General features: G+C 47.0%; 2 protein-coding genes across 2 annotated transcripts; one reads left to right on the top strand and one right to left on the bottom strand.

Moving 5' to 3' along the window:
- The first annotated feature begins 4,807 nt into the window (after window positions 1-4,807).
- On the top strand, window positions 4,808-7,041 carry LOC119268297 (FCS-Like Zinc finger 11-like). The gene is made up of 4 exons (XM_037549886.1): window positions 4,808-4,951; window positions 5,285-5,376; window positions 5,697-6,386; window positions 6,505-7,041. Exons 3-4 carry the CDS (start codon window positions 5,704-5,706, stop codon window positions 6,641-6,643), a joined length of 822 nt encoding a protein of 273 aa, XP_037405783.1. The 5' UTR covers window positions 4,808-4,951; window positions 5,285-5,376; window positions 5,697-5,703; the 3' UTR covers window positions 6,644-7,041.
- Window positions 7,042-8,314: 1,273 nt separating this feature from the next.
- On the bottom strand, window positions 8,315-11,348 carry LOC119268298 (50S ribosomal protein L25-like). The gene is made up of 3 exons (XM_037549887.1): window positions 10,809-11,348; window positions 9,353-9,482; window positions 8,315-8,841 (listed from the first exon to the last, which is right to left on the bottom strand). Exons 1-3 carry the CDS (start codon window positions 11,247-11,249, stop codon window positions 8,609-8,611), a joined length of 804 nt encoding a protein of 267 aa, XP_037405784.1. The 5' UTR covers window positions 11,250-11,348; the 3' UTR covers window positions 8,315-8,608.
- Between the last annotated feature and the right edge of the window lie 2,905 nt (window positions 11,349-14,253).

Raw genomic sequence — 14,253 nt, forward strand, 5'->3', positions numbered from 1 at the left:
TTGAATTTGACATGTTGTTTATGTTTGTGATGAATTTGATTCAAATATGTGCGGCTGTAGTGCTGCCGTTGTGCTGCTATCGCGTGCCTAGCCTATTTTTACAACATCTGTTGGAGCGGCCGTCGTGCGGCTACCCTAATTTTTGCGAGAAAACTTCCGACCTATTCATAAGCTGTCAAGGTAGTACAAAGGAAGCTAGAAGTAAAATACACATCCAGATCCATAAAGCACCTAGCAATGACTATAAGCACTGGAGTGGGCCAAAGGAGCGCCACCATCTTCGCCCCTCCCTCATCGGAGCCGAGAAAACCTTGTTGTAGTAGACAGTCAGAAAGTCATCATGCTAAGGCCCCACCAGAACAACAATCACCACGCGAAGGGCCAAACTATAGACACACAGACACAGAGGAATGAAGACAGGATCCACGTGGATCCACCGAAGACAAAAACGCCGATCGACTCCCGCGAGATAAGCCGGAGACAAACCTCCACACACCCTCTGACGATGCTAGAAACACCACCAGGACGGGGACTAGGCGGGGAGAACTTTATTCCATCTTTAGAGAGCCATCACCACCTTGCCTCTCTGAGCAGGACACAAACCCTAACAAAACTTAGCAAAGCATGAAAAAATAGAACCCTCTCACCGGCAAGGGCCGGAATTCACCACGCCTACATGGCCTAAGACCACATGAGATGAGGTAGATCTGTGGCGGCAATGGTGGGAGGCACGAGAAACCCTAGCCAAAGGGCCCACTTTCTTCCATGCGGCAACCCTATTTTACACCATTTGTTGGAGTTGGACGTTCTTTATGATGTAAAAAAAGCATATTTTGGTTATGTATATTTTACTCACACCACAATTTGGTGTGTAAAATACATCATCTATTGGAGATGCACTTAACTTGCCTCATGAGGTATTCAAAAGACATAACGACATCTCCAATGTTGACCCACAAATTTCCTTCAACATCCGTCTGCGGACAGGGGGACCATTATGTGGACACTGATGCTCGAGGCCACCATCCAATGCTACCCTGTATATGTCCGCCAGTAAAGGGCAATTTGAAATTCAAATAAAAGTCCGATCCATAGCGCGTGCCGGATCACATGCCCGATCTCATCCAGGAAGAGGCAAGTATGCTCAAGTTTTTACACGGCCGGTCACAAAAGAATACCCGCCTGGTAGTCCATGTAAAAAATCAAGACTTTTTCCCTACCGGACCGGCAATCCGACCCTCCTCCACGCTCAAGGTGTCGTCGCCGTCGCGTATGTAGCCTCCGCCTCGAACTCCCGATGTTTCCGCTGCAACATCTTGTAGCAGACAGCTTGCACGATCATTCTTGCCTCGACATCCAAAGACTCCACCTTCAAGGACAACATCTTGGCATCCTCCACATCGGATGTGGTCTTCACCTTATTTTCTCCGAGCATGGCCTTCTTCTCTTTGATCAAGGCCCTCTTCTGTTAGAGTGCCAGCTTCTTCTTGGTCGCCTCCATCAGCAATTTGAACCTCTCTGCCTTTTGTCCTCCTTGATGTCGAACCATCTGATGTATGCCTCCTCCTTCGACAAGATGTCCTAGAACTTCCCCGTCAACTTGACATTCGCACCTTCTCGCTTCGCCCTCTCTTCCTCCCACTTGTTTCCCCATAACCCTCTTCTAATCTTCTTAGGAGGTTCTTTTGTTGGTTCGGTTGGGTCCCCAGTTTCTTCTTAGGTGGCTTGAGTGGCGGTCTTGGCTATGAATAGGTTCCACTTCGGCTACCCATTCAACTTCAACCAGCAATGCATGACAATGAAGTTTTTCTTCGCCAACTTGAACACCATACACACATGGGATGGGTACAAAATAAAACATTATCAAGACCTATACATACATATCCGGCTAGTGATCAACAAAAGTATGCATATCCGAGTGGTGATCAACAAAAGTATGCATATCTGGGTGGTGAACAACAATACTTTGCAAATCCGGCTACAAAACTATGCATGTCCAACTACAATACTATGCATATCCGTCTAGTGATCAACGAAGTATGCATATCCGACCAAATGAACTTACTTGCTCATGGATTTGCGCACCGCTAGGCCACCATGCGATGAGATGCTTCAAGTGGCCGCAATACTTCGAGATGGCCTCTTGGATGGTGTACCAACGATGGTTGAGGGACTATGATTCACGTTTGCGGATGACCGCGTTGGAGTAGGGCGTGAAATGCTTGTGTTCACAGAACCATATATGAATGTTGTTCCATAAGGTTGTGCCCTTTTGCTCCGTGCCATGGATCGAATCGAGGCTATGGGCCAACCATGCATTGCACAATAGCTCGTCCTCCCACATGTTGAAGCTTTCTCCTCTACCTCTCTTCTTTGGATCATCGACCAAATCATCCAGATCATCATCCTCTCCCTTGTCTTCCTCCTCCTCACCCTCCTGTTGCTGTCTGGCGGCTCAATCCGGCTGTTGTGTGCCCATCTGGGTGTTGGCCTGCTGCGTGCCCATTTGGGTGTTGGCCTGCTGTGTGTCGGTCTAGGTGTAGCCATGTTACGTTCCAGTCCGGGTGTAGTTGTCGTACTGGTGGGATCCGAGTCTTCCACCTGCCCGTCCATATAGGCACCTCCTCTTTCGCCCCCGTCTAATGAATGGTGTCCATCATCTCCCAGTCCCTGTTGTAGGTCGGCTCCCCCACTTTAGGCATACACGCGAACAGCGTGCGGGCACCCATCTGCTCTCCGCCCGCCATCTGCGCCAAGACCAGCTACGACGAAGAACACTCCGAGAATAGCAGAGGCGTTGTGTTGTAGTCGACGATGAACGACACGATAACGGTTATCGGGGACTGCCTACCCAGTTGCTTGGCGGCGTAGAAGTACGGAATCTTGTAATGCCCCGGCCATGGTGCCGTTTGTACGGTGAGCGACACCATTTGCGCACCGTGGCCACGATCTCCACCTCATCTGCGACCAGCACGACCGCCACCAGCATGCCCTCTGTCGGCAACCCGCTTCTTGAGGGTCTCCTCCTTTTGCGGCTTTTGCTTTGATGTGGTGATTTTGCCGCGTCGCCGAGTTGATCTTCCGGGCGAGCGGGATGTTCAGATCCTCCAGCACCTCTACCACGTCCTCCATCTCTCGCAGGCTCTCCTCCGTTTCCATGTGGCGTCGTTGGGAGGGAAGAAGAGAGTGGGAGAAAAGGATAGGAATTGGGTGGAGAGCAGCAGGATGGAAGAAGAGTGTGGGGACTGTACCACAAAAACAGGGCGGACAGCTACTAAAGCGCGCGCTTCGCCTGCCCTTTGGGTGGGTTGAGGGTGTCGAGTCCTACGTGCCTGCTGTCTGGACTCGCGCATAGCCCCTCACGTTCGTTCCAGTTTGTTGGAAAAATATAATCTGGGCCGCTCGGCGGACCGATACACGACCGCATCAATGACACAACTCGTGCGGATGTATGCAGACGATTTGAGGCCGGTGTTGGAGATGTTCTAATGTCCTTATCAATTCTGTAGGCACGCGGTGTAAGAATGTACTCCCTCTAAAAACGTTTTTATATTTTGGAACGAAGGGAATAATATAATACACTCGCAAATTTCACTAGAAACGTTGTGAGAATATAGTAATGAGACGTGTTCTCTTCACTAGCACTGAATTTTGTTACTCTAACTAGTAATTTCCCAATATGCAGATTATAGTTACCCAATATCTCTACACTGTAAAATGACATAATCCCCAATCGTACGTATATAGATAGAGAGAGAAAAAAAGATTGTAGCTGTACCTTGTGAAAGCGGTAGTGGAGGAAACATTTGTGGCAAGTGGACTTGCGGGGCACGATCCTTCCTTAGGCTGATCGTAATGATAGTATCATATCTAATATTATGCATGCTAACTAGACTATTTTGCTAAGGTGGCATAAAATTAAATGAAGAAAGAGAGTGTTGAGTATCATATCATGATACTGTATCATATTAAATGTTATGCTATTATGTGTTATGCATGACAATAAATAAGGTTACCTATAATACTAATATATGATACTGTGCATTACGAAGGTAGTATCATAACTTAGTATCATGTGCATGATATTAAGGTATGATATTACCCATTACAAACAGCCTTACTTTGCAGAGAAGGAAATCCCCAGCACAAGACAGATCCAAAGAAGCTGATTCGACAAAGGACTTCCTTGGTAACTCCACCGCTCTCCTCTCATCCACCTGTGTGAAAGATAGTGTAAATAATTGCAGGCAACGCACAGCCCACAAGAGGAGTACTACTACTAGTAGTACTAGTAGAGTAATTACTGTTATCCTCTTTCTCTCTCCTCTCATCTGCTCTTTTCAAACCTCTCTCCCTCTCTTGCTGACTGCCAACAACATGACAAGCAAGTCTCCACATCATGACATCACAGTCTCAACACCCTTTCAAACTTAACATCACCTTTTCATTAAAATAGTTATTATTATAGTACTCCTGGAGTACTCCCTCCATTCGAAAATACTTGTCATCAAAATGGACAAAAAGAGATGTATCTAGAACTAAAATACATCTAGATACATCCTCTTTTATTCATTTTGATGACAAGTATTTTCGGACGGAGGGAGTACTAATTAGCCACCAGCAAAACCAAATCACAGCGATTGACACCTGGGCCCACATTATTCCGTGCCCCGATTAGAAAACAGTGTTCTTCAGAGTTGAGTACAGAGGAGAGAGCCCTAGAAAGAGAAAGTAGAGAGAGAGAGAGAGAGAAAGAGGGTTGGGGTAGGGTAGGGTCCAACAACTACTGGAGCCAAAAGTTCTCACATAAACCTTTCCTTCCTTCTCTCCCCTCTCCGCCCTATTTCTTCTTATCTTTCTGTCACACTGCCGCCTCCCTCGACTCGACTCCGCTCTTCCTCCGCCCCGCCCCGCCCTGCCGTCCGAGGAGAGGAGAGGAGAGGAGACCAAGGTAGGGTAGGCCGTTCCTCCTTCCTTGATCCTCGCCGATTTTACCTTCCGGCGTTGGGGATTTACCGGGCCTGCATTTCCGCCCGGGCGGAACAGATTAGAACGCGTTCACGAGGGGCTTCTAATCTGCCTAGGTCCTCGGATGCCCTCAACGGCCTCTCCGATCCTTCGTGCTTCCGCGTTTCTTTTTCCCCCACTTGTTTTTTAATTTTTGAAGATTTTGGGGGGTTTAATCTCCGCTCCTTTTTCGAGGATAAATCAATCAATCTCTTCTCGTGGTTTTCAACGACTACTCGTCATGGCCTTTCATCTTGGTTTTGGCTGAATTTTTCAGGAGATTTGCCGTTTTTTCTCTTCACGACGCAGCCGCTGCCGCTGCGAGGAAACAAAACAATCCCGTGAGGCAAGGACGGTTGTGAAGCAAAGGTGAGAATCAGATGATGATTGGTCAATCACACATGCCTTTATCTTTTTGTTTTCTTCGCCTTCTCCGTATGCCCATGCTTTCCTGATGCTTTAATCCAAGCCAAGGAACTACAATATGGAACCCTTTTAGTTTGGCTCTTGATTGGTTGTACAGTAGGAGTATTATACTAGCTGCAGCTCCTCGTGGAGTGATTCTTCTGTTTGCTCTTTTTTTCCCCAACCGAATCAGTAGATAGATTCTTCTAAATAAATTCTAGTATTAGATTAGAAAAGGCCGAACTTGTAAAATCAAGATATTGACACCCAAAAGGAAATTGCAGTGATCAAATGGCAGCCGAGTCCTCTGTTCCACAAACTTCCTCTGAATCGGCTGCTCACAAGATGGGCTTCTTCAGAGTCTCTGATCTTCTTGTCAAACTGAGCACCAAATGTTTGATTGAGTTGGATGCCGTCCGCAGCCCAACGTCTCCCTTAGACCTGAAATTGTTCACAGGCCTTGCTACCAAATCACCCAGATCGTCTTTCCTTGATGCCGGCGCAGCCAGCCAGAACCAAAAGATCTTGCTCGGGGACAGGGTTGGCCTTGGACTGGTGGATTCTCTCAGTCATGAAAACAACCCCACACCCTTGGGCAGCAGGAAGGTTCTCCTTGGATCTGAGATGAGGATTACTGACAACTTAACTCTCAAGAACAGCTCCACTGCTCCTAATCAAGCTGGACTGCTTGAACAGAAAGATGAGAATATGAGTGATGGACTCAACGGTAGTATCATGTCCCTGGATGACATTGTCAATTCAGAGGATTACACCTGTGTTGTTACCCGTGGTCCGAACCCTAGAACTACCCACATTTTTGGAGACCGTGTTTTTGAGTTTCAAGCTGAGCAACTGATGCCTGATGAGGGTGGGTGTGAGGAGAGTTTGGCCCCTCATCTGAATGGGGATACCATGAGCTTCTGTTGTTTTTGCGGTGACAAGCTCAAAGAAGGGAAAGACATCTATATCTACCAGTAAGTGTTCTAGTAAACTAGATGCAACCATCGTTATGTTCTCTTTTTTGCTGGTTTAATAGATCTACTGCTGTTCTGATTGTTCGTTAATTATTTGTATCATGTCTTTCAATCGTAGGGGTGACAAAGCCTTCTGCAGCATGGAGTGCAGGGAGAACTTCATGGAAGATGAGATGGAAGGTGAACCTTCGATAGGTCACTCTGATCCCAGCTGCCCATCCTTTGACAATCGTCGCATTTTCCAACTGATCCAGTGACCAGCGAGCATCAGTAAACACTTGATGTGGTCGTATCTGAAGCGCTGTCTGAGGTTAATAAGCTGCAGCCATGGATGTGATCATGCTGATCAAGTTTTTGCCTGAAGATTTTGTCTGCTGCGGCACTGATGAATTTACCCCCCTTAATGATTTCTTTATTTTCGTTACCTGGATCCTCAAATTTTTGGAGGAGCCTGAACGATGACTGTGCTTCTGGTCATATTATTATTTTGATCGGAAAAGGGTGTGTGCGTGTGTTTGCCTGAGCCCCAATTTCAATTGGACGTCATTTTGTCGACGCCTATTGAGTATTGTGTCATGTATCTGAACCTAAGCTTCTACATGTATTTGCATGTGGTACACAATAATATTTGAGTATACTATCTTGTTCACCTTTCTTTCTGTGTTGGGTCTTCATTTGATGATTAGAGTTCTTATATGGCAAGAACTATCTGATTCTTGGCAGGAGTAGTGTCTGTTTGTGGCTGTGCAAATCATAACCCCCATGACTGGTACATTGAGATGCTGCCATCAGTTTCGGGCGACTGCATTTGTTTGAGTGAACTTGCCGAAACTTGGTTGTGATCAGTACTTGATCATTGAATTAGCCGACAAGTTGCTACTACTGTTAAGTGTCTAATACTGCGAATGGGGTCACTGTCTTCGGATTGGCTCCCTGTGTTCGTTAGCTCAGGAGTACCTGTCATTGCAGGTGCGAGAGCTAAGGTTGCCTTCAGATTTTTATGAAGGTAGTTCCGCGTGTTTGAGAGTTCATTTTTTTTATAATAACAGTACTTCATCGATTGATGAACATCATGACAAAGCTCGTCCCTGATACAGTCCGGAACCACACCATGATAAATACGATTTACATCCTGCTCATAACTCCGAGCTAATTTGTGTGCCGCTACATTCAAATCACGCCTGACATGTAAAAAAGAACATCAAGTAAACCCGGACGTGAGAGACTCGATGCCAGCGACAACAGCCCCCACTCTTTGATCGATCTTGGACCTTAGACTTGACTTGATCCTGTTCACCATAGAGAGGCAATCTGACACCTCGCGGGTCTGTCATAAAGCCTTCAGTTCAACAAACCTCTAGAGCACGCCGAATGGCAAGTGCCTCTGCCAATTCAGGTTCAGAAAAGCATTGAAGCTGCTCATTGCTGGCAACCAGGCACAGAGGCACTCACCAAGATGGTTCGTAGCCACAAAGCCCATGTCCATCCGCGGACTAGAGGGAAACAGCACCGCATCAACATCCACAGCCACCGAGCCTGCTGGTGGCGGAGTCCAAATGATAGTTGAACAAGATTCGCGCAAGGTTCGGGCTTAGAACAATGCTGCACCATCATAAGGACATAGGCTCGGATTTTTGAAGCAGTTCTCGCAGGTTGCACAACAGTACCATTATTACGTACTCCTCCTTTCTTGTGTCCCAAATGTGCCATGGAGTGATTGCCAACAATGTAGCTTGAAGTTTCAAAGAGAGTTGATAGTTATGCAGATTTGTGAGTGCAGGCTACTTGGATGCATCAGTGTGAACTAGAACCGACCAGGATTTAGCAATATTGGTGCAAATACTTGAGATAATTATTGGATGACAAGAACAATCAAGATCATGACAAAACAGTGCAAATTCCATGTGCTTGACAACTAGAAAATCACGTGACACAATCCCACAATGGAAAACCATCGGATTGTCAACAGGTAAACGCTTTTCCGATAAAATACATCACAGTGAAGTTTCTGTGAACAAAATCACATAAACATATTTGGACATTCCTGCCGTATTCTTATCTGTAGCATCTGGCTTCCATTCCTCAGGTAAAACAGTGGTCCCTTGCTACAAAATCATACTGGTAGTATTCGTTCTAGGAAGGATAATCAAGAACTGAATAACTCGAGCATAGATAGCAAAACAAGTTTATTCTGTTGCAAATAGTTAACACAGCGGAGCGAGTTATTTTGATTTCTCTTTCTCTTTCTTCTGATCGGGGGCTCTTGACCCTATAATGCTACAGATGGGTTGATCTGGCGACTGAAGCAATTTCAGCGCCGGGTGGACTATCAGATCGCGCATCAGCAGTTTCTGCCCGACGTCCAACTCGCTTAGGTCCACTTCAATGTATGGCGGGACTATGTCAGCAGGGCAGAGAAACTTGACAGTTCGTTTTATGGTGTTGAAGTAAGCTCCTGCATGGTTGCAAATATAATCACATTAGCCTGGATTTTATTATGAACAATGTAACATCACATAATACAACAGGAATACAGCTGGATAAGGGCTGAATGCACAAGTCCTAGAGCAGTACATAATAATATAACAAAGGCAATGCTCATTCACCAGAGTTTTTTCAGAATATCAAGTTCAGCGTACACTGAATAACTGATCCACTCACCAGTATGAAATGATAAACACAGCACAGGTAACAAGAGCCATTAGACAACACTTAATTTGTTAGTGCTTTGCTCAACAGAGATGAGGCCTTCTCGCTAGCATAGTTCAAGAAATTACCCCAAGTAACCTAAATATTGTTTTATATTATATGTAAGAGAACTGGCATGATGAAGAAATTGTTTCTAAATGATCTAGGGTTTGGGCCCGCCCAATTTTGATGTGGAAAAACCTGGAGAACTTTTCAATTTAGCATTCCAAGTTAGTGTTACGTAAGATAGATGCATCATCGGTATACATGTTACATACCTTTCCTGAGGCCAGGTGAGGCGTCCTCCCCAATGTACATTAAAGGAACATCTATTTTGAGCAGTGCCGAAGAAGGTGCTCTCATGAATGTCACATTCAGAGGTTCATCAGTGCCTGCGTGCAAGTGCACCTGCAAATATAGATATAAAAAAAAGTCAGCCAATAGATTCTCAGTACCACATTCCATTGATTCACAAATCCATAACTGCACCAGTTATTCTAACATATGCCTATAAAGAGCCATATAGGGTCAGTTTTCAACTGATATTGTAAGGTAGATGAAGGTATCTGGCTGATTTCTTGCAGTGAGCTAGAAAACCCAAGTATCTATAATTCATTAGTCAAGGAACCAGCTCCGTAGTAAGCTGGACAGTGTTCGCTGCTGCCAACATCAGAGATGGCGATTCTCACAATGCTTTTAAAAGCAGCCATTTCTGCAAGCCATTTGATTCTCCTACCTCAACGAAGGAAGGTTTATGTCTGATCCACATTGTACAAGATCGCACATAGGTCAGCATATTAATCAATTTAGTGTGGTATGAAAGGTAATGAGCACATTCCAGCGCTGTTTGGAATGCAGGAATTTAGCAAGAAACAACTCAATTTCCTTAAGAACCAAGGGGAAATGGATGCTCTATGTGCACTGCAACCCTTCATCTATCATGCTAACAAAGACAGGTAGATAACCAAATAAGATGGACGCTAACGATCACCCAAGAGCAATAAAAGGATGAACTGAATTTGCTTGCACCATGTTAATCTATCCTCCTCGGCACATAAGAAAAAACTTGTGTTACTTCATCAAGAGCTTGGCACTTGGAATGGATGCTCTGATTCACCCTTAAACAAGAAATTGCAAGTCTTTCAAGATAATGAAGGCGTGCAACAGACTTTTCATGTTGCCACACCTGAGTTCACCCAGTGCCCATTTGCTGATAAAATATATCCTAAGGTAACACACATGGTGCATTTACTGAAGGGATAGTCCATTAGAATACACAACCTATCAACTAAACTTGCAGGTCCATTATTTTCCAGTATTTCACAGACTAGATCAAAATCTTACTTGCTACTAAGTAAGAACATTAGCAAAACAATAAACACAAACCAAGAAGCACCATTTTATTGTCTTGAATTGAGGTAGGAAACACTGTCCCCGAACAGAGTAGACTTACAGATCAACTAGCTGATTAGATCGCCGAACAATTAGAACTTTTCAATCAAAGGCACCTTCAAATTATCACTAATCAGGTTATTTGTTCCTCAATGGTTTTCTACTACAATGCAGTTCTCAAATTGCAACCTAAAACAGAAGTATTTCATTCCGAAATGCCAAGCCCAGCTATATAAATGTTTATCATGCACATTAACAAGCGCGAGACAAATACCGGGTTATTGTAGAAAATGTCGACCCTTGGTAGAAAACAAGGGCTCACTAACCATTAAGAGAACCCACCTTGCGCGGCAGGACGCGGACGCTCTCGATGAGGTCCCCCTGCCCGGCCTGCTCGGACCAAACCTGGAGACGGAAGAGGCGGGAGAGGAAGAAGGACCGTCCGAGGTGGTCGACGAGCTTGCGGATCTGCTTGGACGGCACCGAGACGAGGCGCTTGTTGCCGCCCTCCTGGCCATTCTCCTGCTCGAAGACGATGGCCGGCACACGCCCAGCCTTGCGTTCCTTGGCGGCGAAGTGCCGGCCAGAGGAGTCCCTCGGGACGGCGAAGATCACCTCGTCGTGCTTCGCGTCCGGCCGCGGGTGACCAGGGAGGTAGTCGAACGGCGGCGACAGGAGTTCGTCGATGTTGTGATCTGGGGCGGAAACCGCTGCGGCGGAGGCGGAGAGGTGCCGGCGGATGAGGGGGAGGGTGAGCGTCTGAAGTGGTCGCCGGAGGAGCATGGCGGCCGCCGGTTGGTCGTCGCGGGTGTAGGGTTTTTGGGAGGTGGGATGAAGAACGCAACGCGACGGTGATGATGGCCGACTTTGGGGGTTCGGCGAGAATGGTGATGGTTTAGGGCTTTGCGTGGGCTATGGGTGTTGGGCCTGAATGGGGAGCCCGTCGTGGGTAGGAAGGCCTTCCATTTTAGGGCATCTACAATGAGGCGTTTGAATCACCTTTGACGTGTTTGATTGCCGTTTGCTACAGTGCATGCATCGCATACACTTCTCAACCTAGCTTGGTTGAGCAAAAACAAACCCTAATACGTCATCTGCAACTTGTTTGGTTGCCTGTATCTAGTGTCCCTGTATTAGATAATACGCAAGTGCATTTTGTTTGGTTGTTTGCATTGGCCCAAGCGGCACATGAACACGGCGTTTGGTTGCATACGACGTACATGTTGTGCTTACCTTGTACCCTAGTTGATGAGCTTACCCACACCTAGCACACCAACGCCACAAACACAACAATGGGATGAACTGGGTGAAGATGATGAAATTCTTCAGCTTCAGCCCAAACTGACGATCCACCTTGACACCTTCAACCTTGCCACTGTCAACACTGCTACCTCCGTGCTTTCGCACCCAGTCGGAGTAAGCTTGTTCTGCTGCTTGCCTAGTCTTGAATCCTCTATGGTTGCTGTTGCTATATGATGCCACTTGTGCACTAGCTTCTTCCCATGAATTATAAATCTCTGAAACCTTAGTGATGAACACGGCATATCACTTGTCCTAGCAATGCACAAGAGCAAGAGTTGAAGCAGCAAATCAATGGAGCACACAAGTAGCAAGCAAAATAGCACACAAACAACAATGGAGCAGAAGAGAATAAGTAAAGCATGCATGATCATATGGCATAACAAGTTCTTCATAGCACTACTTTGATGTTAACCTACCACCACATCCAAAAGAGGGCGTCGTCCTACCACCGCAAGTTCACCATCAGCGCGAGGGGTTAGTATATACCACCTCATCAAAATATACAGACCATCAAATAGTTTTTGAGCCCTAACTACACAAAATGTACGTCGTCATCCTCATCGTCGTCGTCGCCACCGCCATCGCCGTCGGGGATCATGCACGCTCACAGGCAGCACTACTCTAGTAGTAGTGCTTGCCCAGCCAGCTCCTGAGCCATAGCACCCTGTGAGCGTCGGCCATGGCAATGAACCCAACCCCCTGGGCCTTGTTGTCAAGCATGTGGCTGAGAGCTGCCATGAGAGCCTCGTTGCTGAAACCACCCTAGGTCATGACAACGCCATACAGGTCATGGTGGACGTCGAGAGGCTTGCACTCCCTGATGGCTGTTGCCACCTCCTTCACCGCCTCAGTCATGCTGCAAAAGACATTAATCTCCTCCTCCATCAGGCTTCCTCTCTTCCTCTTCCTATCATGGACGGGGTCAAATGGCTTGTCGAAGGGCTTCACGAAGGGCTTGTCAGAGCCATCAAGGACCTCGACGTCCGGTGTCTCAGGGAAGTCTGGCATGGGAGAACCAAGAGGCTCCCCCGAGCCCATGGCATGCTTCTCAGTTGCCAGCCCGAAAGAGAAGATGTGCTGCATCTGGCTGTAGTTCTGTATGGGTGTGTTGAGGAACTCAGCGTCCCTTGGGTGGTCCTAAGAATGAAACACAAGTGTTGTTAGTTGCGATTAGGGGTAGGCAATGGTGGACAGTATGAAAAGGAAGATGGATGTGAGCTAACCGCGACATGGCCGGCGTAGTGCTCTACCTCCAGAACTATGGAGCAAGTGTTCTCATCCCATGAGGCGCCGCTAAGGTCTCTTAGCTTGGACACTAGGATCCATCGAGCGCTCCATTTCCTCAGGTGGTTGTACACCTGGGTGGCAGACACCTCCTGCCCACAGAACTCGAACACCTACTTCGCAACGGTGTTCAAGTGCACCTCCTTGAAGCCCTTGTCAGTCCTAACTACAGTAGAGATGAGCTCACACATCTTGTTCAGCACGAGTGTGGACATGAACGACTGCCACTTCATGTTGTTGGACCTACCATCCTTCTTTGCCTTTGCTGCTGCTACCTTGAGTGCAGCGGCGGCAACAGCAGGAGTTGGCTCAACGAGCACTACTGGCACATAGAGGGAATCAGACGCGAACACCTCTGAATCAGGTGCCTCAGACATAGGCTGCAAGTCCTGGACATACGATGGAGCAAACTGGCTGTCGGATAGTACAATGGCCTGACTAAGATCTTGCGTCTGCGTGGTCATGTCCTACAATCATAGCATGCATTGACAGTAAGCATAGCACACAACATACCGGACAATCCATGAAAGCAGAAGCCTACATGTACATGGTTCATCACTATCATAGCAAGCACATGCTTCATCGCTATCATACTAAGCATACCGGACAATCTATGAGCAGGAACATACATCTACAACAAACATCATGCTACAAATGGACCATCAATAGCTACAAATCACAGATCTAAGCACGAATCAACACAAGCACAAGGTTCAACTTCAAACTCTACTACTAATCTAGCCTACCACATGCTTGAACATCTAGCCCTACCACAAATTGCAACCGCACCATAGCAATCAACCATATCAGCTCACAGATCAGACCACTAACCAACCATGCATCTAGATCAAACCCTAGCTGCATCTCAGATCTAGCTAGAAGGAACAGAGAGAAAGGGGGATTGAACTCACAGAGGCCATGGCTGCAACTCGAGGACGATGGGGGACGGTTGTGGAAGATCAACGCCGGCCGGTGAAGGAGCGCCGACGCCGTGGACCACCAACCGATGAAGATGCGCCGCTTACCTGCTCGTCGGTGCCGATGCGTGTCGGCGGGAAAGCTCAAATGGAAGGAGAATGGTGGCGGGAGTTGGGGCGGTGAGGGAGGGGCTAAATAGGGGTGGACTCGGCAGGAGGTGAGCCGAAATCCTCCCGCCAATTTTTTGGCGATGCGGGCGAGCTCGCGCCATCTTCGTGCTCGC

Source organism: Triticum dicoccoides, chromosome 3A, assembly GCF_002162155.2.
Source record: "Triticum dicoccoides isolate Atlit2015 ecotype Zavitan chromosome 3A, WEW_v2.0, whole genome shotgun sequence".
NCBI classification, from domain to species: domain Eukaryota; kingdom Viridiplantae; phylum Streptophyta; class Magnoliopsida; order Poales; family Poaceae; genus Triticum; species Triticum dicoccoides.

Excerpts from the sequence above, each read along its gene's own strand:
- LOC119268297 (XM_037549886.1), top strand. The coding sequence starts at position 5,704 with ATGGCAGCCGAGTCCTCTGTTCCACAAACTTCCTCTGAATCGGCTGCT. Across the intron at positions 6,387-6,504 it reads AAAGACATCTATATCTACCA|GGGTGACAAAGCCTTCTGCA; the intron begins GTAAGTGTTCTA and ends TTTCAATCGTAG.
- LOC119268298 (XM_037549887.1), bottom strand. The coding sequence starts at position 11,249 with ATGCTCCTCCGGCGACCACTTCAGACGCTCACCCTCCCCCTCATCCGC. Across the intron at positions 9,483-10,808 it reads TCCGCGTCCTGCCGCGCAAG|GTGCACTTGCACGCAGGCAC; the intron begins GTGGGTTCTCTT and ends CTATATTTGCAG. Across the intron at positions 8,842-9,352 it reads CTCACCTGGCCTCAGGAAAG|GAGCTTACTTCAACACCATA; the intron begins GTATGTAACATG and ends GCAACCATGCAG.